We start from the raw sequence: 20,488 nt of genomic DNA, 5'->3' as shown, positions 1-20,488 counted from the left end.
TCTCTGGTGTCGTGCTTGCGCCGATACTATCGTGTCGGTCATTTACTATGAACCTAATGCCGGGTCTGGTAGATACCCGCTTGTACCTGGGTGACAAAAAAAATCGGAAACATCTTGAGAAATCATTGGTTTTCTTTTATCGTAGACTTGTGTCAAATGTAGATCCATTTCGTGATGACCTAAAAATAAACAGTAGGTATGGGTCCGATTTGGCCCATCTAATTTCATAACGCCTTTTCCATCAGTTTCAGATGCATGCTCATGTCTTTGGGAACAAAAGCAAAGGACACGCCCCCGAAAGACGTGATCAAAAGTCGAAGCTGATCCATTCTCGCTTTGGCGGCACTGCAGGGATCATACCGTCCTGGAAGTATCCATTGTCAAGATAGAACTGGTACATCTGCTGGATCTCGGGGGTGTACTCCTCTGGTTTTCCTTGGGAGTCGCGCAGTGCGGCTTCCTCAGGCGGACCATCGGGGAAGTTGATGCGGACAAATGTCTGGTTATCTTGCGGGTGAAGATAGCAAGGTTTGTCGTTAATGTACTTCACAGGACGTCCTTTCCACATCGTTAGCTGCCGGGTACTTGGGTTACGCATCGTTTGGCCCTGTAATACAGGCAGAGGGTTCAGTTCGTTCGGTTTTTCGATCTTGATGGATGCCTGCGGGCCAGTCCTGGTCCCTTGGACCGGCACGTCTTGGGGAGCCGCGGCCTGACCGAAGGGCGACGAAGCTGCAGCTTGCTGAGCCGGAGCTCCGAATGGATTCGCAGCAGATTGAGGCTGCCCAAACGGCGATGATTGTGCTTGCTGGGGCTGCTGGGGCTGCTGGGGCTGCTGGGGCTGTTGGGGCTGGCCAAATGGTGACGCAGTCTGCGAAGGCTGCCCAAACCCGCCGCCGCCAGACGGTTGTCCGAAGCCGGATGCTGCTGGTTGCTGTGCGGGGGCTCCGAATGGATTTGCAGGGGCAGAAGGTTGGCCAAACGGAACGGGTTGCTGTTGTGGTTGCTGTTGAATTTGGCCGAAAGGTGAGGCAGCAGATGGGCCACCAAAGGGTGCAGCTCCTCCTGTGGTTGGCTGGGAGGGATTCCCAAAGCCAGAGTTGCTGAAGGCAGGTTGGTTGGCTGCTTGACCGAATCCAGACTGCCCAAATGTTGGCTTACCAAGCCCACCTTGGGCTCCAAGGCCAGCTGGTTGGCCGAAAGAAGTTCCCGTCCCCAGAGTAGATGGTTTCCCAAAGGCGGAAGAGCCTCCCAGGGCAGATGGCTGCCCAAACGGAGTTGGGTTCCCAGGCGCCGCAGATTGTCCGAATGGAGAAGGTTGTGCAGGCTGTCCGAATGCAGGCTTGCCAAAGGCCGAAGGAGCGGGGGGAGTAGGAGTACCAAAGCCACCCGTAGGCGCGGCAGGTGCTGAAGGCTGGCCAAACGGTGTACTTTGGTTTGCCTGGGGGGCAGTCTGTCCCTGACATATATCGATACGGTTGGGGTGCTCGTTTGCCCCGTCGACAATGTACTTGATTGCGCCGTTGATATCGGCGAGGGCGACATCCATCTGCTTCACAGACTCTTGCCATAAAGCTTGGGCTTCCTGCACGGCCTGGTTCATATTCCCAGCTGCTGTAGCTTCATAGTGACGGAGACGCAGCTCCTCCATACTCAGCTCACGCTGGGGGCCGCCAAAGAGTTGCCGTGGGACTTTGTTGTTTGGTGCATAGGCGGAGAAGACCCATTCTGGTCGACCCTTACCTGCAGTAAGGTCGAGCTTGATATCGTTTGCGGTCACCCCATAGCTGGAACCGAGTCAATATGGCATCGGATCAGACAGCACTTATGGCACTTACTCTGTTGTTTGTTGAGCCTGTGCCGAATTTTGACCTGGAGTCAGAGGCTTCTTAGCTTTCGATCTCGAAAATCGCGACAAGGTCATGGGTTCGGTAAGTAGGATATGACAAGACCAAAGTCGGAGGTAAAGTTAAGTGGGAAAATGGAGCGGATTGAGAAACCAGCGGGGACAAGTGATGGGTACAAGTGAATACTGGCTGGGCCACATTCACTGCATTGGTGTTCTCCCACAGTTCGCAAAACTATCAAAGAAAATGTCTTGTTCGCACTTACCTCCGAAGCCTCCGGAAAGAGCTCCAAACCGGTTGCCTGATGAGCCTGAAGTGGCTCGTCCAGGATGTTCAAACTTGCAGCGGTCTACATGGCAGTCAGCGGCCAATTCTTGGTTGGATCGAAGACAAACAAACCTCCAAACTTGCAGCGACCCTGCTGGAAGAAAGTACACACCACCATCTTGGCGCTGTCAACTCATTGATTCAGTTTTGTCGAAGTGGTTTAAATGCGACGCCCCTGTGGGCCACGTTGTGGTTATATATATGGCCGATCCACGATTCACTCCAAGACAACGAGGATCCAAGTAGGCTGATGAAAACTTGAGAAGTGGCAGATGAAGTGAGACGTGGCTGGGAGTAGTAACGCGTGAAGTGAAGTGAAGCTGTTTTTCCGACTCGCGGTTTCCGTTATCCTTATCGGCCCTCTATCGGGAGGGAAGTCGAGCTACCCAGCCCTCGAGCCCCTCAACTCAAGTGCTCAAGTGCTCAAGTGCTACATACATGAGCTCATATCTAACATTAAAAAAAATAAGTGCGTAAAGCAAGGCTATTTCACATCCGTTGTGGAATTTTAGGTGTCTTTTCTTGTACAGCTCTGTTCAACCATCCTGCATGTGTGCAACCCGAGGCCGAAATATATCTCAAGGGTTGATGCGACAAAGCTCCGTTCTATGTGCGATGGCTTCTTACTTTCTTACAATTGTCTTAAGAACCTTGAGAAAATACCGATCTTAAAATTCCCGAACTCCATTACCTATCCAAATCACAAATATAACGAATTATTCCGGGTATATGGTCTGCGTGTGTCGCATGCTTTCCCTCAGATCATCCCAGTTTAATCCGTCCACCTTCTTGCCTCCCAAGGACTCCAGCTCAGTCCTGAGACCGTCCATCCGCCCAATTGACAGACGTCGCATCATGACTGTGTCCTTTGCCCCTGATAGTGAGCTTGCGCTTCCTTGCAACAAGGCCTCCTCGAACCAGGTCTCCTCGTCCTCGTCCAGCGGGAGCCCAACCAATTCCATAGCACGCTTACTCCGAGTCTGACCGGGAGTAGTCTTGTGGACAAACTCGATTAACTGCTCGAAAAAGCTGCGACGGTGGTATTCATCGTATTTGCGGGTGAAATAAAATGCTTCTGTGACATTGGACCGACACATGACTTCGAAAAACGCCCGCTGCACTTTCTCAGTTGCCAGTGGTGGTGCAGCAGTGAGATAATACGCAATGGCCAGACTGTCATCGTGCTTCGGGAGCTGAGATAGCGTCAAAGCATAGAGAATCTCGTCAGGAAAGGTGGGAATGAGGGAGGGGTCGGCGAGGTAATCAAGTGCGCGCTATTGACGAACCGTTAGGAACACACAATCGGATCAGACAAAGATACAATCACGAACTTGGAATTCAAGACGGTCCATGTTCCAGAGACCATCAATGAAGAGCTGATACTTCTGCGGTAAGTGACATGTCTGCGCAAACTGGTCTGCAGCATCTGGCGCACTGCGACAATCTTTAAGGATGTAATAGATCAACGCTTGCTTATGATGGATGTCGAGCTCGGACGAGATAATGTGATTGAAAAGTGATCGGAGATCGGCATTCGTTCTCGGCGGGTAGACCTTGGTCACTATATGAATGTCAGCTCATAGCCCGAGATAATATCGGCGACTTTCAAAGCATACCTCCTTTGATGCCGAGCAGGCCCAGAAGCCGATCGGCGAAGAGTCGGTTCTCTAGCGCCTTTCGGTTGTTGACAATCTGGTCGATGACTTTTGCATCGTAGTGATACTTCTTGTTAAAGCTGAAGATGTGATCGAAATCCTCCCACAGCGCCATTGTGCCTGAGATGTTTGTCGAATTGAAGAATCGCAGGTGCAGGAAGCTCCGCGGAGGGGTATTGATTAGGTAAAATTACGTGTAAATTACAAGGCGGTGGAGGCGCTGTTATGGCAGAATGGTGGACGCTAGTCCTGTTCTGGCGTGAGGTAAACAACCCACTTTCCAGAGCCAAACAACTCCATTTATCTCTTTAAGCATCACCCCTCGCGCCCATGAAGCAGGCGCCACCACTCATTTGCGCATAATGGCTTCACTCACTCAAGGCCGGCGATCGCGCCGTGCTGCTCCCCGCAGGAGCTACGTTGTTGAAGAGACTTCCGAGTCGGAGGACCCCGGCAATGTGACGCCAACTGTCTCTACTCATGATGACGACGATGACGAGACAGGCGAGGAGGAAGATTATACCCCCGTCCCTAAGAAAACCAAGCGCGCTTCCCAAGCAAAGCGCATGGCACTAGAACCCACGACCCCCTCCACAGCGAAACCCGCACGCAAACGACAATCGACCGTCGCGACCGAGGATTCGGACGCATCACAGGTTGAAGAGGATGAAGAGGAGGAACATACCGACGATAACGATGACAACGACGAAAATGACGAAAGCATGGCATCCGTGGTCGCTGACCCCGATTCCCCCTCCAACCATGCGGCGCTGAAGAGGAAAAGCCTGGAGCCCGCGGAGGCGGATCCTGATTCTCCTTCTAATAAGGCGGCGTTGAAAAGACATAGTATGGCTTCCCGCAAGAGTCGTGGCTCAATCACGCCCAAAACGGGAAAGGGCTCACTCCCTACTCCAGAGCCGTCCGCATCTCCAGAAGCGACACCGCGCGCAAACCGTGAAAGCGTGCCTCCCCTCGCCGATATTACCGATACGCCGGCTGTCAACCAACCGTCACCCTCCAAGCCGTCGGAAACCCCGAAGACCATCTCGTACATCAACCCGAACTCGACAGTGCTAGAGAAGCCTATGGATATTGTGATGAAGTCTAGGAACATGGCAGGACCGACTATCCCCGAAGAGCCCGCGGAAGCTAAGCCTCGCATGATCATCCAAAACCTAATCTTGGTGAACTTCAAGAGTTACGCGGGCAAGCAGGTCGTTGGCCCATTCCACGCTTCTTTTTCATCTGTAGTTGGGCCTAATGGATCGGGAAAGTCCAATGTCATTGATTCCTTGCTCTTCGTATTTGGCTTCCGTGCTAGCAAGATGAGACAGGGCAAGATTTCGGCACTCATCCACAATTCCGCTCAACATCCCGACCTCCCCTTCTGTGAAGTGGAGGTGCACTTCGAGCAAGTCCTCGATCTTCCTGAAGGTGGCCACGAAGTCGTCAAAGATTCCCAACTGATTGTTTCGCGTCGCGCGTTCAAGAACAATACCAGCAAGTACTACATGAACAAGAAGGAAACCAACTTCACCGCCGTGACGACATTTCTTCGCGAACGAGGCATCGATCTCGACCACAAGCGATTCCTGATCTTGCAGGGTGAAGTCGAATCGATCGCCCAGATGAAGGCGAAAGCCACCAATGAGCACGACGAAGGCCTTCTTGAGTATCTGGAGGATATCATTGGAACCTCCAAATATAAGACTCCCATCGACGAGGCTGCGACCGAGCTGGAATCCCTGAACGACGTCTGCGCTGAGAAGAATAACCGAGTTCAGCATGTTGAAAAGGAGAAGAATGCACTGGAGGACAAGAAGAACAAAGCCCTCGCCTATCTACGCGACGAAAATGAACTATCCCAGAAGCAGTCAGCTCTCTACCAGATCTACATCGACGAGTGCGCTGATAATGTCCGTGTCACCGAAGAGGCCATCCTCCAGATGCAAGAGCTTTTGAACATGGAGCTTGAGAAGCACGAAGGCAACGAATCTGGTATCAAGGAACTCGAAAAGCTCTACAAACGCGGTGTCCGTGAATGGGAGATCATGGATAAAGAAGCGCAGAGCTTGATGAAAGAAATGGCCAAGTATGACAAGGAGAACGTCAAGTTCGAAGAAAAAAAGAAGTTCTTGCTTGGCAAGCTGAAGAAGCTCGAGAAGACCATGCAAACAAGCCGTCTCGCGGCTTCCGAGTGTCAGAGCCTGGTCGAGAAGCATTCCGACGATATCGAGAAGAAAACGAAAGAGACGACTCATCTCGAGCAGGAAATGCAGCAGGAGGAGAAGGAGCTCAACTCCATCCGTGAAAGCCTCAAGGGCAAGACCCAGGGTCTCTCCGATCAGATCACAACCAAGCAAAAATCCCTGGAGCCCTGGAACGAGAAAATCAACAAGAAGCAGTCTGCTGTTGCCGTCGCGCAGAGTGAACTTGATATACTTCGTGAGCGGAGTAATGCCGGCGCCGTTCTGCTGGAGGAGGCCCAGGGCAAGATGGGCACAATCGAGGAGACTTTGCAAGCCAAACAAAATGACCTCGAGGAGCGCCAAGCCCAGAAGGAGACCCTGGAGGCTGAAGTGGAGAAGCTGAAGAGCGACCTCAAGAAATACGTTGCTCGCGAGCCTGAAGTTCGTGCTCACGTCTCGAGCGCTCGCCAAAAGGCCGACGAGGCCCGAGGTAGCCTTGCAAGCACCCAGAACCGCGGCAGTGTCTTGACAGGCTTGATGCGTCTGAAGGAGTCCGGTCGTATCGACGGCTTCCTCGGCCGTCTGGGTAACTTGGGAACCATCGACGAGAGGTACGACGTTGCGATTTCCACTGCCTGCCCAGCTCTTGACAATATGGTTGTGGAGACGGTCGAAGTTGGTCAACAGTGCATTGACTACCTGCGCAAGAATAACCTCGGCCGAGCCAACTTTATTCTTCTCGACCGACTGCCTCGCCGTGATATGTCAACAATCTACACTCCCGAGAGTGTCCCTCGTCTCTTTGATCTGGTCAAACCTAAGGACGAAAAGTTCGCACCGGCCTTCTACAGCGTCATGCAAAACACATTGGTTGCCAAGGACCTCGAACAAGCAAACCGCATTGCCTACGGTGCCCGTCGGTGGCGTGTGGTCACTTTAGATGGCCAGCTGATTGATGTTTCTGGAACCATGAGTGGTGGTGGTACTCGAGTTGCACGGGGTGGCATGTCCTCCAAGCAAGTGGCCGACACTACCAAGGAGCAAGTCACTCGTCTGGAGGCAGACCTGGAGGAGCTGGAGCGAAAATTCCAGCACTTCCAAGAGAAACAGCGAAATGTCGAATCCCAAATGCGAGACAAGACTGAGGAGATCCCGCGCGTCGAGACAAAGATCCAGAAGATCATGATCGAGATTGACAGTGCCAAGCGCAGCCTTGCCGATGGCCAGCGACGTGTCAAGGAGCTGAGCGCGGCGCACAAACCTTCCAAGTCTGATGAAGCTCAGGCAACTACCCTCGAGGAGCAGATCAAGGCCATGAATGAGGAAATTGAGGACCTTAACAACCAAAAGAGTGGTATTGAGGAGGAGATCCAAGAGCTTCAAAGCAAGATTATGGAAGTCGGTGGTGTTCGTCTCCGCGGACAGAAGGCCAAGGTCGACGGTCTCAAGGAGCAGATCAGCTTGCTGGCAGAGGAGATTTCTAACGCCGAGGTCCAGAAGTCCAAGAACGAGAAGCTTTCCAACAAGCACACCAAGGCTCGTGATGGATCTGAAAAGGAGATCGCCCAGGTCACCGAGGACTTGGAGAAGCTTGAAGCCGACGTGGAGAGCCAGACAAACGACGCCTCTGGCTGGCGACAGAAGGCCGACGAGGCCCAAGAGGTAAGCATCATCGATTTGTCCTGTTTTGAACGCAACTAACTTTACTACAGGCTCTTGAGACAAAGAAGGGCGAGCTGAAGGCTCTCAAGCAGGAGCTCGACGACAAGGTAGCCGAGCTCAACGAGACCCGTGCCACCGAGATTGAGATGCGCAACAAGTTGGAAGAAAACCAGAAGGCCCTTGGGGAAAACCAGAAGCGCAGCCGCTACTGGGAGGAGAAGCACTCCAAGCTATCTTTGCAGAACGTCAACGATCTGGGCGAAGAACAAGACCCCATCGAGCTGCAAGTATTTACCAAAGACGAGCTGGACGCGATGAACAAGGAGTCTCTGAAGGCTATCATTGCCGCTTTGGAGGAGAAGGTCCAGAACGCTTCTGTTGACTTGTCAGTCCTTGAGGAATATCGCCGTCGAACTGCGGAGCACGAAGCCCGATCCGCCGACCTGGCCACTGCTCTGACATCCCGCGACAGCGCAAAGGCCCGCCTGGATGGTCTCCGGTCTTCTCGGTTGAACGGATTCATGGAGGGATTCGGAATTATCTCTCTCCGTCTGAAGGAGATGTACCAAATGATCACTATGGGTGGTAATGCCGAGCTGGAACTGGTCGACTCCTTGGATCCCTTCTCTGAAGGTATTCTCTTCTCGGTCATGCCCCCGAAGAAGAGCTGGAAGAACATTGGCAACCTGTCTGGTGGTGAGAAGACACTGTCAAGTTTGGCGCTGGTGTTCGCCCTCCACCACTACAAGCCGACACCGCTCTACGTCATGGACGAAATTGACGCTGCTTTGGATTTCCGTAACGTAAGTTTTGTCTGCTATTTTGATCTGTCACCCAACTAACAACATCTAGGTCTCTATTGTGGCCTCCTACATTAAAGAGCGAACGAAGAATGCCCAATTCATTGTAATTTCCTTGCGAAACAACATGGTAAGTCCTGGCAGCCTGTTATCCACATCCGCACATACTAATTTGGCGATAGTTCGAACTGGCTTCTCGTCTCGTCGGCGTCTACAAGGTCAACCACATGACTAAGAGTGTTACGATCGAGAACAGAGACTATATTGAGAGTCGGTAATGAGTTGGACTGGCGTGTGCATGTTCGTGTTTATTTGCCTGCATCCAACGGATAGGAACCTGGCTGGATAGGGTTGCCTACTCTTTCTGATGATATCATGGGTCGGGAGTATTGGATTTGAATAAATATTTTTCGCCAATCCTTAACCCATGACTCCATGGCTCGTAATGTAGCTCGTATGCTGGGACCATGGAAATGGCCGCGGACCGCTCTGCTCAGGACTCTGCAGCTCTGCACCCAAACAGGCATTCGGCCTTGAATACTCCGAAACCAATGTAGGCGGATCCCTTAACCCAACTCCCCGCACAGAGCACCGACCAAGCTTCAGACAAACCCACATATCGGCTCTTCCAATCTCCGTGTCATCGAATGTTACATCTGTTCCAGACAATAGGCCCTTCGCCCGCCGATCAACGATGTCATGGCGCCCGCTAGACCCTTGACCCCTAACACCCCAAATCCCCCACAGCGCACCTGCACGATACATGCGGGGTAGAAGCTCCAACGCAGTAACCATGGCCACCCTGTAACGACAGGTCCTACCTCCAAGCTCGGCATCTTCGCCGACGTCGAGCTCAGGGTTCCACCTTACACCGCATGAGGGAAGGATCGGGGTCCGGTGTGGAATGTATAAAGGCGGGCAGACGCGACCTACCTACTTTCAATTGTACTTTTTTTTTTTTTTTCCTCTTCGAGTATCACTGGCTAGCAGTGTCTACCTTGCTTAGCTTCTTTTCTTCGGCCTTGCAGATCCTAGTATTATAAGGCCTGCTATGCGTTCACGACTTTCCCCCTTGGGGCTAGTCTCCCTCCTTGCAGGCACCGTCGTAGCTTCGCAGGACCTGTCGCAGTATGTCAACGTGTTTATTGGCTCCGAAGGACCAGAAGCTGGCACGGGGTTCGGCGGTGGTGATATCTTTGTTGGCGGGACGCGTCCATTTGGCGTTGCGAAGGTCGGGATTGACACGACTGCGGTGGATTGGAGTACGGCTGTTTTGAATGGTGGATGGACCCCCGATGGCAATGTTACGGGTGTCAGTATGATGCATGAGAGTGGTACGGGTGGTTCGCCGAAGTATGGATTGATTTCGCAGATGCCGTTGACCACGGTTGATGCGCCGGTTAACGTGCTTGATAACTTGACCTATAGTCAGCCGAGAGTGAGTTTCTGAGTTTGATACATGTAGGATAGGGTGATGCTGACTGGCTTTAGGTTGGCAAAGATACGGCAACGGTGGGATATTTCAAGACTCAGTTGAAGAGTGGTGTCACCATTGAGTTGTCTGCTTCACGTCATAGTGGTATTATGAACTATTCTTTCCCGGAGGGTGAGAAACACGTCCTTGTTGATGTCTCTCATTATCTTCCTGGATCTCCTGGTGATCCCAATGGGCAGTTCTTCACCAACGGCGAGATTCGGATTGAGGAAAATGGAAAGGCCTACTCTGGATATGGAACCTATATCGGCGGATTCAACAACGGTGAGTCTCTCGCCAAGCCCTAGTCGCTCAACCTAACCCGGATATGAGGTGCACCTTTCACTGTCTACTTCTGGGGAGAATTTTCCGAGAAGCCAGAAAAGGCCCAGGCATTCTCGGGAGACAACACATCTCCCATGCCACGCTACCACAACCATGACAACGGCGGCATCGCGCAAGCAAAGTTCGGAAAATCGCAAACAATCACATCAGGTCCCATGAATGACCGCATCGGTCTCCTTCTTAGCTGGAAAGACGGCGCTGCTTCGCACATCATCTCACGCGTTGGAATCTCTTCCATCTCAGCTGACAAGGCTCGCTCGTATATCCAGAAGGAGATCCCGTCCTGGAAACTGAATGACACTGTCACCGACTCCGTGAAGGAGTGGAACGAGGATGTTTTCAGTAAGGTTCAAGTTTCGCTAGATGACTCGGCGAATATGACCCATGTTCGGTTGTTATATAGCTCGCTGTACTTCATTCACATGATGCCCTCGGACCGCACGGGCGAGAACCCTCTTTGGGACTCGGGAGAGCCGTACTGGGATGACTTTTATACCATGTGTAAGTCCTGCCTTTGTTAGTTTGGGTGCACTCATACTGATTTCGGCTAGGGGATATCTTCCGCTGCACGGTTAGCTTCTATCATATTTTCCAGCCCGAGTACTACGAGTCTATGATTCGTGGCGTCATCGATATCTACAAGTAAGCAGACCAGGTCTCTCAATATACCTTGGCTTTAACGGAAGCAGACACGAAGGTTACATGCCCGATGGCCGCTCCGGCAACTGGAACGGTCTCAGCCAAGGTGGTTCCGACGCCGATAACGTCCTCGCCGACGCATACGTCAAAGGACTACGGGGCGGAATTAACTGGACCGAAGGATACCTTGCGATGAAGAAAGATGCAGAAGTAACACCTTATAATACCTTCGACCCTACAGACTTGACTGCCAGTACGAAAGAAGGCCGCGGTGCCCTGGATGACTGGAAAGAGCTGGGGTATGTTTCGCAAGACCGCAGCACCCGTTGTATCTCGCGAACCGTCGAATACGCTCTCAATGATTTTGCCGTTAGCCAGGTTGCCAAGGGCGAGATGCCTGGTGATGTCGAGACGTATCTTAATCGGTCGGCGAATTGGCAGAATATCTGGGATCCCAGTGTCACGAGTTTGAACTTCACCGGATTCTTGGCCCCGAAGCTTTCAAATGGGAAGTTCAATTCTAGTGACTATGATCCGCTGCTTTGTGATGGGTGTGAGTGGCAGTCGATTACTTATGAGGGGATTCCGTGGGGTAAGTTGTGGAATAAGTTGGAGTTGGAGCACGATGACTGATCTCGAGGGTAGAATACTCCTTTGTGATTCCTCACGATGTACAGACACTTGTCAAGTTGATGGGTGGTGCTGATACCTTCGAGAATCGTCTGGACTTGATGGTGGGTGAACCGAGGCGAAACCCTGCAACCGAGACTAACAGCTACCTAGTTCAAACCGAACATGTCGGTCCAAAATCTTGGTGCCAATGGTGCGGGAATCACTACGTTGATCAATATAGGGTATGTTTCGAATGAGATCCAGATGGTACGACTGATGCTAAGAATGGGCATATAGAAACGAGCCTGACTTTGCTACTCCCTACTTATACAACTACATCAACAAGCAGTCCAAGAGTGTGGATCAATCCCGCAGCCTGGCCACTCAGTAGTAAGATGACCACCACAGTACACCAGACCACATACTAAAGAAGAAACAGCTTTAAAGACGTTGCCTACGGCATCCCTGGTAACAGCGATGCCGGTGCCATGAATTCCTGGCTGTTATGGCAGATGCTCGGTATTTACCCAATCGTCACACAGCCCAACTACCTGCTCTCCTCACCCTGGTTCCCCGACCTCAACATGACAATCAACGGGAACAGCACTCTGCGGATCTCCGCCACGGGTTTGGACGAGGGCTACTACGTGCAGAGCGTGAAGATCAACGGCAAGCAGTGGACTAAGAATTGGTTCGAGCACGACGATGTCATGACGCGGGGCGGACACATCGAGTTCGAACTTGGCAAGGATGAGAAGGCCTGGGAGTCCGGCGAGGCGCCGCCCTCACCCGGGCATGTGGATCGGAACTAGGTGAACAAAGAGCGGCTCGTTCCTCATAGATAAAGCAGCACACTGTACTTCAGGAATGTGGGCATCGCCTTTTTTATAGAACCCCGCCAAGCTAGATCTTTCCAACGGCCCCGTAGTATGACAGCCTCGCGACATGCGTGCCGCGCATGGGGATTGCATGATGTCCACACAGCCGGAGAGTCCGAACGTCCGGCCAGCCAATGACCGATCGAGCACCCCAATCGGACTCGACGGTAGCCAATGGATGAGTCGAATGCTGACAACTTTGCCTAGTTTCAAGAATTCACGATCCCGGTGATCGTTGCTTTTCGTGGCTGCCAAGTCGTCGCTTTATTGACGTCAGAAGCGGGAGGAGGAGGCTGGGGAACTTTGCGGCCCTTTTTCTTTTAGTCTTTAAATCCCCGAACGATCTTGTTTTGCGGGCTTTCGTCTCTTTCCTTTTGTTTCCGGCCTCGGATTCTTTTTTCTGGGTCTAATCGCATTTCGACGCGATCGAGGCATATCGTCGCAGACCCACTTTCTATCGTGTGAGATCGAGATCCCATCACAGCCATACAAAGCCCAGAACCGAACCAGAAAAGACGGTCAAAGGAAACGGAGAAAGGACATAGGACATACCCAACCCCACTTCAATTCAATTCAATGGTAAGTGCAGTCTACATTCCACGGCCCCATTTCCACATTGCCGAGCGGCCCGACCGTGAACCACGGCTCCGAATGCGATCGCATCTAACACCCAGAACAGGCTCCCATCAATTCTCCCCTCGTGGCTCGTGCTCCAGACGGATGCCCCAGTACAATTTCCGCCGGTGGAATCGCTGGAATCGTCATCGGCTCAATAGCAGGTACCCTGCTCGTCCTATGGCTGTGGCGTGTTTGCAGACTGCCCGGTGCCTGGAGTGGCGGTGGAGAGCCAGATGTTGGCTACCGTCCTCCGGTGACTCGTACCTCCAGCAACCGCAGAAGACGGCGCAGTCATGGCGCATATGTGGACTATGTTGAGAAATCGCCTTCGCGCCGGTATCGTGATGATGTGCGGCGGCCGCAGAAGGTGTACATTGCCGAGTGAGGAAATTGCCTCGGGATTGGGAATATACGAGATTAAATGAGTAATGAGTAATGGGCCAGCTTTGATTTTATTGGATGGAATTATGCTTTGAATGTGAATATGACAGACTGGTCAGGGATAGTGTTGTAGTTGTGCCTGATCCTTGGAATGCACTAGTCAAAATATGTCCCTGTTCTCGTTCTCCTCCATCACGCCCTTGGTCTTTAGCGTATATGACTTGGGTGCATCATAATAAAGAGGGTAGGGCGTAAACGGTATATAGAGTAAAAAGGGTAAGGGCTTGTAGAAGTGAAAAAGGTAACCATGATGCAAGCATGGTGGAGAGTACTGTAGCTAGCGAGGCCTTGACACAGCCAAGATCGTGAATACTCACCTTATCAGAATTGCCAAGTTATTTGTTCGAAGAATACTGACTAGAAATAGATAATTACCAAGGAGCGCTACGATGTAACTGGACCTTCATGCCAGCCTAAGGCGCCAGCTAGAAGGGCAGGAGCTTACAGAAGTGAATATTCGATGAATCACTAAAACATTGAATGTGAGCTCTTCAAGAGGAAATCCAATTGATGTATATCGCTTCAATCGTACGAAATTGTTGGAAAATCAAGTCAATATCCAGCAATTAAAGTGAGCATGTCAGTTTGTAAAAGACTGCGAAGCAATTACAGTGTCACCTGACGGTGAACCCCGCAGTCAACAGCGACTTCGTACACGTTCAGATTGATCTGGTTGCGATCGTCACTAGAAGCGCAAATAAACCTACTGCTAGATCCGCAGAGACAGAAGGCACAACCATCGTGGGCCGAACAAGAAATTCACCGGAGCCAATTGAGATATGTTCGCTCCACCAGGCTCCCCAGATGTCTTGACCCTAGCAACGTTTGCCTACCAAGTCTATGACACCTACAAAGGTGCTCCGAAGAGATTCAAGGATCTCGCAGGTGACATCAAAGGACTTGAAATCCTCCTCCGGAGACTTGGTAACAGACTTGCTCTTCAACAGGGTGATGTTACCGACGAAAATTCCCGAGGATCTTTATTATCGTCTGATGAAGCGGCGGGCCTGGAGCAGCTTGTCAAACAAGCTGGAAATATGTTAGAGGAATTGCAGCAAAAACAAGGATATGCATCAGCGCCAAGAGGATTGAATCGGTTTAGGTGGTCACAGGGGGAAGTAGACTCTGTGAGGTCAAGAATCACATCTCTTTGTGCAATCATTGGAGCATTTAATAGTGGCTTGGTCCTTCCTAATATTGCATCGAGGGATCCAGTGTGAGTCCCGTCATATCCTTATCTAGTGCGGCGTATTGAAGGCATTTCCCTTCTTTTGGCAATGAGTTACTGACTGAAAGTAGAGTCGACAAACAACAAGAGATCCTGGATAAGTTGGATAACTTCCTCCTAGGTCTCCACCGAGATGACCTGTCATCCACTATCTCCGTGACCAGTTCCAACACCCCGACTGTTCCCAAAATCGAAGAGGAGGTGACTCCGGAGTGGCCCAAGCTAGTCCGTCGGATGACCGAGTATGGTATATCCGAAGCAGAAGCAGAGAAGAATCAGGATCTCATTATGAAATGGTCAGCTCGTGCATACGAGAGCGCGGCTTCATCTCCTCTCAAACAGTCACCAAACGCAAACGCTCTTGTGGGGAGTGTAAGTGCGGACTTGGGTTTAGGAGGGCACACGGAAGAGATTGAAGTCATCTCAGCCGTATACGGACCCAAAATTGTCACAGATATTGTCAGGCACATTATCCATGTGCACGCAGGTCTAAAGATGACCAAAGTGGTTTTCTCGGTTACGAACGACACATTTGGTGGAGATCCTTGGCTGAACAACATTAAGGCATTCTCCATGGTTTGGCGCAAAGTGATTCGACTCGATTACGGAAACCTCTATTCGGCCCCTCAGAAACTCTTCGCCGAGGAAGATGAACTGCTTACCCTTGATCTCTCCATTCCACTCCCTTGTCATGAGAGCCCGGAGACAAATGAACGGGGTTCGATCTATATCTTGAACGCTAGCTGGCATAATGTCGACGTTACGGACCATGTTGCATTAATCACGGCGGACGATCCTCGACCGAACATCACGGCATCGAATCATGAGTTCTTCGCAACAGATCCGTGCTATGGACACAAGAAAGTCATGTCGGTGACGTGGGCATACTCGAACACCGCAGCGGCACTATCACATTGTGAGGCGAAGACTGTCATTGAGGATTCTTCGGCCCAAATCCCGCCATTCCTTGATATTATTTGTGCGAACTGGGGCGGATTGGACATTACGAATCTTGTTCGAGCGAAAATCACGTCTCAGCAGACATTACACTTCGATACGAGGAATGTCTGTGCCTTTGCATCCCCCGATCCGCTACCTGGATGGCAGAAAACAATTTCCATTCTGTATCGCTACGGGTCTGTGGAGCCAATGCAACTACTCGTCACCGGTGAAGACTCCGGCGACGCTATGATTGAGCCGGGGGATCGGATGAGAAGGAACTTTTTCTTTTCAAATTTTATAGAAATCACATCAGATATCAAAGTGATGGCCGCTGTGTGGGGATTACAACCTGTTTCTGAGAAAGGATTTGGCAGGGCTGTGAGGGAAGGGAAAGAGGTACCTTGTAATAATGACTTTTTTGGGAGGGATGGATGGGGTGGGAGACGAAAGACCCTCCAGGTTTTCTTGCAGAATGGACATACCGGGGAGTGTGTTTGTGTCAGCGCGAAGGAAGGAAATATCCTTGGGATGCCAACGGTATGGCCGGAATATTAGATATCCTCGAAACTAGAATTTACTCTACACTACTGGCTTCTAGAAAAGGGAACAGTGTGTCTTGAACTGTACGAACAAGTATGTGATGAGTATATCCAGTGTCGGAAATATTTGCGAATGCTGTCTAACTCTTAGCTGATAGAGGAGTATTTTTTAAGCATCGTTGCCAGGTGACGTGTGGTAGACTGCCCAATTACTGATGTTTTATTCATGGGTGCGGAAATCGTGTCTTTGTTTCTCTCCTACCTAGAAGAGATATAGGTCTGCTTGACAAAAGCAGCTTGGTTTACAAAATATCCTGGATCATACACAGTCATTCTATTATCGTCCTGTTGAATACGACGAGTCTAGTAAGAAAATAACGACTTAGGCTCATAATAGACTAACCCTCGGATGTGACGCTAAGAAAGAGCGAAAAACCGGAAGGGTGCAATTTCTGTAGAAGCCGAACTTGTCACTTACTGTATTGGTTCAGTTCTCTTTGAAGTCCAAAAAAAAGGGCCGCGCATTTCTTTGTCCTGCGTTGAAAAATGGGGTTGAATTCACCTGGACACCTCAGCGTTCTGTCCGAGTTCTTTATGAGTACTCGGTGCCCATTGGCCCTTTCTCCAGTTATCGAAATCTTCCTTTTCGATACATACCTGTCGTCCATCGTCCACCTAGTCAGGGAAGGTAAAGCTTTATGATGATGCCGACGGGGATGGGCTAACCCCTTCCTAGAGACCCCTCGATCACAGTGGCGCGATCGAGTAACGAGTAGGACACTGTATCACTCATGAAAGCTACCCAAAACAATACTTCACAACGTAGTTCCGAGTTTATTTCTTAGCTGCTTACAATGTCACACATGCTCTATTACTCCGTACACTGACTGCCAACCCCTGGATCGGAAGTAAGTACATGGGTCGGGCAAGGTACAAGACCGACGATAAATGTCCGTGTAACCCGTGGATACATTTTTTTCACACTAGGCAGAGACCGTGCGAAACTTGATGCGGGTTAATTTGAGATACGGTACTAGGCACGCAACGGCCGACGCCGCAAAGCTCGGAAGTGTCAGGTACGGACCACACGAACGGCAAGATGCAGTGGCGGGCTCTGGGGTAACTAGCAGCTAGTTCACGCGAAAGCTGTTCGAACGGGTGCCGAACAGTACGGGAAAGAAAGCGGGCAAGGGAAAAACCTGGAAAGTGAGGGGTCCACAGGGTCTTAGCTTGAAGGTGGGTAAAGTGGGTTCGTAGTGCCACAAGTGCGAAAAGTGGGAAAAAACTAGGGGTCGTTCTTGCGTAGGGTCTTGAAATAGATCCAAGGGAGCGCGATAGGAACTATTGTTAATTTGATTTGATTTCATCATTTGATTATGATCGATGCAGGTGGCCCTTTGTTTACTTTTCTTCGTGCCAAGGTCGCCAGGAGAAAGATGACAAGTCTAGACCGGGTCATCGTCGGAGCTAACACAAGCCGAAAAGGGTACTAAGTACTTGGCTGACTTGGCTCTGTGCCTTTTACGGTCTCAGGGGATCGACACGACACGAGGAAAACGATTGCTCACAGATAACACGATACGAATGAACCTCCGTCTCCTGGTGTTCCCTGAATGGCTTCTCCCAGCCGTAGATCTCGCTCTTATCGACCAATAACCAACCCCAGAGACCCGTGCCAACTCGGTCGGAACCGAATGCAGTCTAGTGTCAGGCACGGGGCCGCCACATTTCCCGATTCGGGAAAGGGGACACACTGCTACAGACACCACTAACGCGACCTGGTTAGCACCGCCAAAATCACAATAATCCGCTGCCAGTGTTTCCCCTTACTGGGGCCCTGAGGGCCCCGAGGGCCCTCAGTTATCCCAAGTCCCTGGAGCCAAACACCAATCGAGCACTAGTCGCCATGTCGTGAGCCCACTTGGTCTCAAGTGGCGTCGTTCCCTCCCAACTTTCCCTTTTCTTGATGCTCTTCTTCTCATAACTCTCCCACGAACCCTGTGCTGCTGGTGGCTTTCCACCTTCCGATCCTTAAATCGTGTGTCTGTTTCGCACATCCATTCCTTTTTCAACCATACCTCGAGGTTCTACCTCGTAGCCGTTCTTTGTGAACTCTCGGATCGCCTGAGCAGTATAGGGGAGCTTGAGAAAATTGATACACCATGAAGACCTTCTTCAACCTCGCCGTGCTGGCGACTCTGGCCAGCAATGCCTTCGCTCAAACATCTACCCTCTGTAACCCGCTCGAGAAATCTTGCCCAGCCGACCCGGCACTGGGTACGACGCACGAATGGTATTTCAACACCACACTCGACACTGCCATTTGGAACATGACAACCGGTGATTACACCACCACCGATGACGGAGCCGAATTCACCATTAGCAAGGAAGGAGAATCGACCTTGCTCCAATCGAACTTTTATATTTTCTTCGGCGTTGTCGAGTCCTGGGTCAAGATGGCCAAGGGCGGCGGTGTCATTAGCAGCGTGGTGCTGGAGTCGGATGACCTGGATGAGATTGATTGGGAATGGGTTGGATACAACACCAGCCAGGTGCAGAGCAACTTCTTCGGCAAGGGTAATGACACTACTTTCAACCGTGGCGGTTTCCACGCTGTCGCCAACGCTGATACCGAATTTCACAACTATACCACCTACTGGGACTCGGACAAGCTCGAGTGGTGGATCGATGGCGATCTTGTTCGCACTGTTCCTTACTCGACAGATAGCACCCTCCAGGGCAAGAACTACCCGCAGACGCCTTGCCAGGTCAAGATCAGTAACTGGCCCGCTGGTACGAAGAATGCGGCCCCGGGTACCATCGAATGGGCTGGTGGCTTGGTTGATTATAGCAAAGGACCTTTCACTATGACCGTGCAGAAGATCCGTATCCAGGACTTCCACACCGGTAAGGAGTATAGTTATGGGGACCACTCCGGAGATTGGCAGAGCATCAACGTCGCAGAGTAAGTTCCATTCCTGGTATGCGCTGCGATCATCACTAACTAGTTTCACAGAGGAAACTCTACTGCTCTCAACGACATCAACAACCCGCCCAAGTCTCTCGCCGAGAAGTGGGATGACCTAGGTACAGGCGCCCACGCCGGTGTCTACGTCGGAGCCGCGGCCGCCGGAACCCTCGTTCTCGTCGCACTGGGACTCTACTGCGTGCGCAAGCGTCGTCAGGGCCGCCTCGAACAGGCGCTCGGCAACGATCAGTACGACAACGATCGCAACGAGATGCAGAACTACCAGAACGACTGGAAGGCAAGCGAATGGCGAACCAGCGGCTATCACCAAGTCAAGTAAACCTCGCACTCTACCTTGCCTCTTCATGAACGGTTCTGCGAACCACTCGTCCCAGTCTCGCAGACGCCGCCACGACTTGATGAGACCACTGTCCTTCTCTCGGGGAGTGTCTGTGGTGACCCTGGGACCGCCCTAACGACCTTTCTCTCGCAACCCTTTTACCGCCGTCTCGCTAGGTGGCTTTTGTTGATATCCATTCATCGGTCTCTCTTTTATGCCGGTCAAAACCATCGGCGTTCCAGGCTGTTGGGCTGCCATTGTCCCCACACATCGGGATCCTTCTTTCGCAAATGCATGATATGTACATATTTTCATCAACATTGGTTGTTCATTTTTTTTCTTCTACCGATTTACGTCGTAAAATCAACCTCTGAATCGAGAATTCACTTTCGTGATCCAACTGAGGCAATGACCCCCCTTAGATTGGGCCCCACTATAATTAGGCATAGCCACCAGCCTGAAGCCACAGCAGCCGCGGGCGCTGTATGGTGAGGTCATTGACTAGGGGGCTTTAGGCATCCAGAATGTCAAATTGCACAAAGTGTATAACTCATAAAAGATTATTCAACACGATCGGAGTTGGCGCCTATACTGCCGTCTAGCGTATAGTAAATATCCATGAATAGATTTAGATGTACGGATCAGAGGCTTATAATGGAAAAACATCCATGAAATGCCAAGTACTGGATTGGCTCGTGAATGAGCCGAGGTTAGTGGAGTCTGCAACTTGGCAGTTTTGTCGTGGAGAATGTATTGAAATTCGACGCATGACAACACACGAGGATGATTTGGAGAGGCACCCATATGCATAAAGTCCAATCTTTTTCATATATTCTCAGCCGCGACCTCGGACACTTACACTGACCGTTGGTTTCACACCGAACTTTCAAAAAGTAACGGGTCGGCGGGTACACTTCCCGATCTGCGGACAGCACCGAGTCGGATTTGGTGAATCCCTGTCCCGCTATGATCTTCGATCTGGGA

At 51.1% G+C, this 20,488-nt stretch overlaps 7 protein-coding genes across 7 annotated transcripts; 5 read left to right on the top strand and 2 right to left on the bottom strand.

Moving 5' to 3' along the window:
- Positions 1-307: 307 nt before the first annotated feature.
- N7443_007729 (FG-nucleoporin nup42) lies at positions 308-2,292 on the bottom strand (the record flags this gene model as incomplete). Its single annotated transcript, XM_056887785.1, has 3 exons — positions 308-1,787; positions 2,109-2,196; positions 2,247-2,292. The coding sequence occupies 3 exons, from the start codon at positions 2,290-2,292 to the stop codon at positions 308-310; spliced, it is 1,614 nt and encodes a 537-aa protein (XP_056739476.1).
- A 598-nt stretch (positions 2,293-2,890) lies between these two features.
- On the bottom strand, positions 2,891-3,947 carry N7443_007728 (ELYS family protein; the record flags this gene model as incomplete). The annotated part of the gene is made up of 3 exons (XM_056887784.1): positions 2,891-3,448; positions 3,506-3,735; positions 3,791-3,947. Coding segments are annotated over 3 exons (945 nt in total), but the record flags the coding sequence as incomplete, so codon positions are not given.
- Positions 3,948-4,191: 244 nt separating this feature from the next.
- On the top strand, positions 4,192-8,758 carry smc4 (condensin subunit SMC4; the record flags this gene model as incomplete). The annotated part of the gene is made up of 4 exons (XM_056887783.1): positions 4,192-7,680; positions 7,731-8,483; positions 8,533-8,610; positions 8,663-8,758. 4 exons carry the CDS (start codon positions 4,192-4,194, stop codon positions 8,756-8,758), a joined length of 4,416 nt encoding a protein of 1,471 aa, XP_056739474.1.
- Positions 8,759-9,531: 773 nt separating this feature from the next.
- Positions 9,532-12,362, top strand: N7443_007726 (GH92 family glycosyl hydrolase; the record flags this gene model as incomplete). The annotated part of the gene is made up of 9 exons (XM_056887782.1): positions 9,532-9,918; positions 9,972-10,239; positions 10,288-10,800; positions 10,851-10,941; positions 10,989-11,530; positions 11,584-11,672; positions 11,722-11,792; positions 11,848-11,940; positions 11,990-12,362. 9 exons carry the CDS (start codon positions 9,532-9,534, stop codon positions 12,360-12,362), a joined length of 2,427 nt encoding a protein of 808 aa, XP_056739473.1.
- Positions 12,363-13,004: 642 nt separating this feature from the next.
- Positions 13,005-13,431, top strand: N7443_007725 (uncharacterized protein; the record flags this gene model as incomplete). Its single annotated transcript, XM_056887781.1, has 2 exons — positions 13,005-13,007; positions 13,108-13,431. 2 exons carry the CDS (start codon positions 13,005-13,007, stop codon positions 13,429-13,431), a joined length of 327 nt encoding a protein of 108 aa, XP_056739472.1.
- Positions 13,432-14,266: 835 nt separating this feature from the next.
- Positions 14,267-16,212, top strand: N7443_007724 (uncharacterized protein; the record flags this gene model as incomplete). The annotated part of the gene is made up of 2 exons (XM_056887780.1): positions 14,267-14,703; positions 14,787-16,212. The coding sequence occupies 2 exons, from the start codon at positions 14,267-14,269 to the stop codon at positions 16,210-16,212; spliced, it is 1,863 nt and encodes a 620-aa protein (XP_056739471.1).
- Positions 16,213-18,358: 2,146 nt separating this feature from the next.
- Positions 18,359-19,504, top strand: N7443_007723 (glycoside hydrolase family 16 protein; the record flags this gene model as incomplete). Its single annotated transcript, XM_056887779.1, has 2 exons — positions 18,359-19,161; positions 19,213-19,504. 2 exons carry the CDS (start codon positions 18,359-18,361, stop codon positions 19,502-19,504), a joined length of 1,095 nt encoding a protein of 364 aa, XP_056739470.1.
- Positions 19,505-20,488: the final 984 nt, after the last annotated feature.

The sequence above is a fragment of the Penicillium atrosanguineum genome (genome assembly GCF_028827265.1).
Source record: "Penicillium atrosanguineum strain IBT 20685 chromosome Unknown utg000006l_segment0_segment0, whole genome shotgun sequence".
In the NCBI taxonomy this organism is placed as follows: Eukaryota; Fungi; Ascomycota; class Eurotiomycetes; order Eurotiales; family Aspergillaceae; genus Penicillium; species Penicillium atrosanguineum.
The sequence above is the reverse complement of the archived record's forward strand: the minus strand, read 5'-3'. Positions and strand labels throughout refer to the sequence as shown.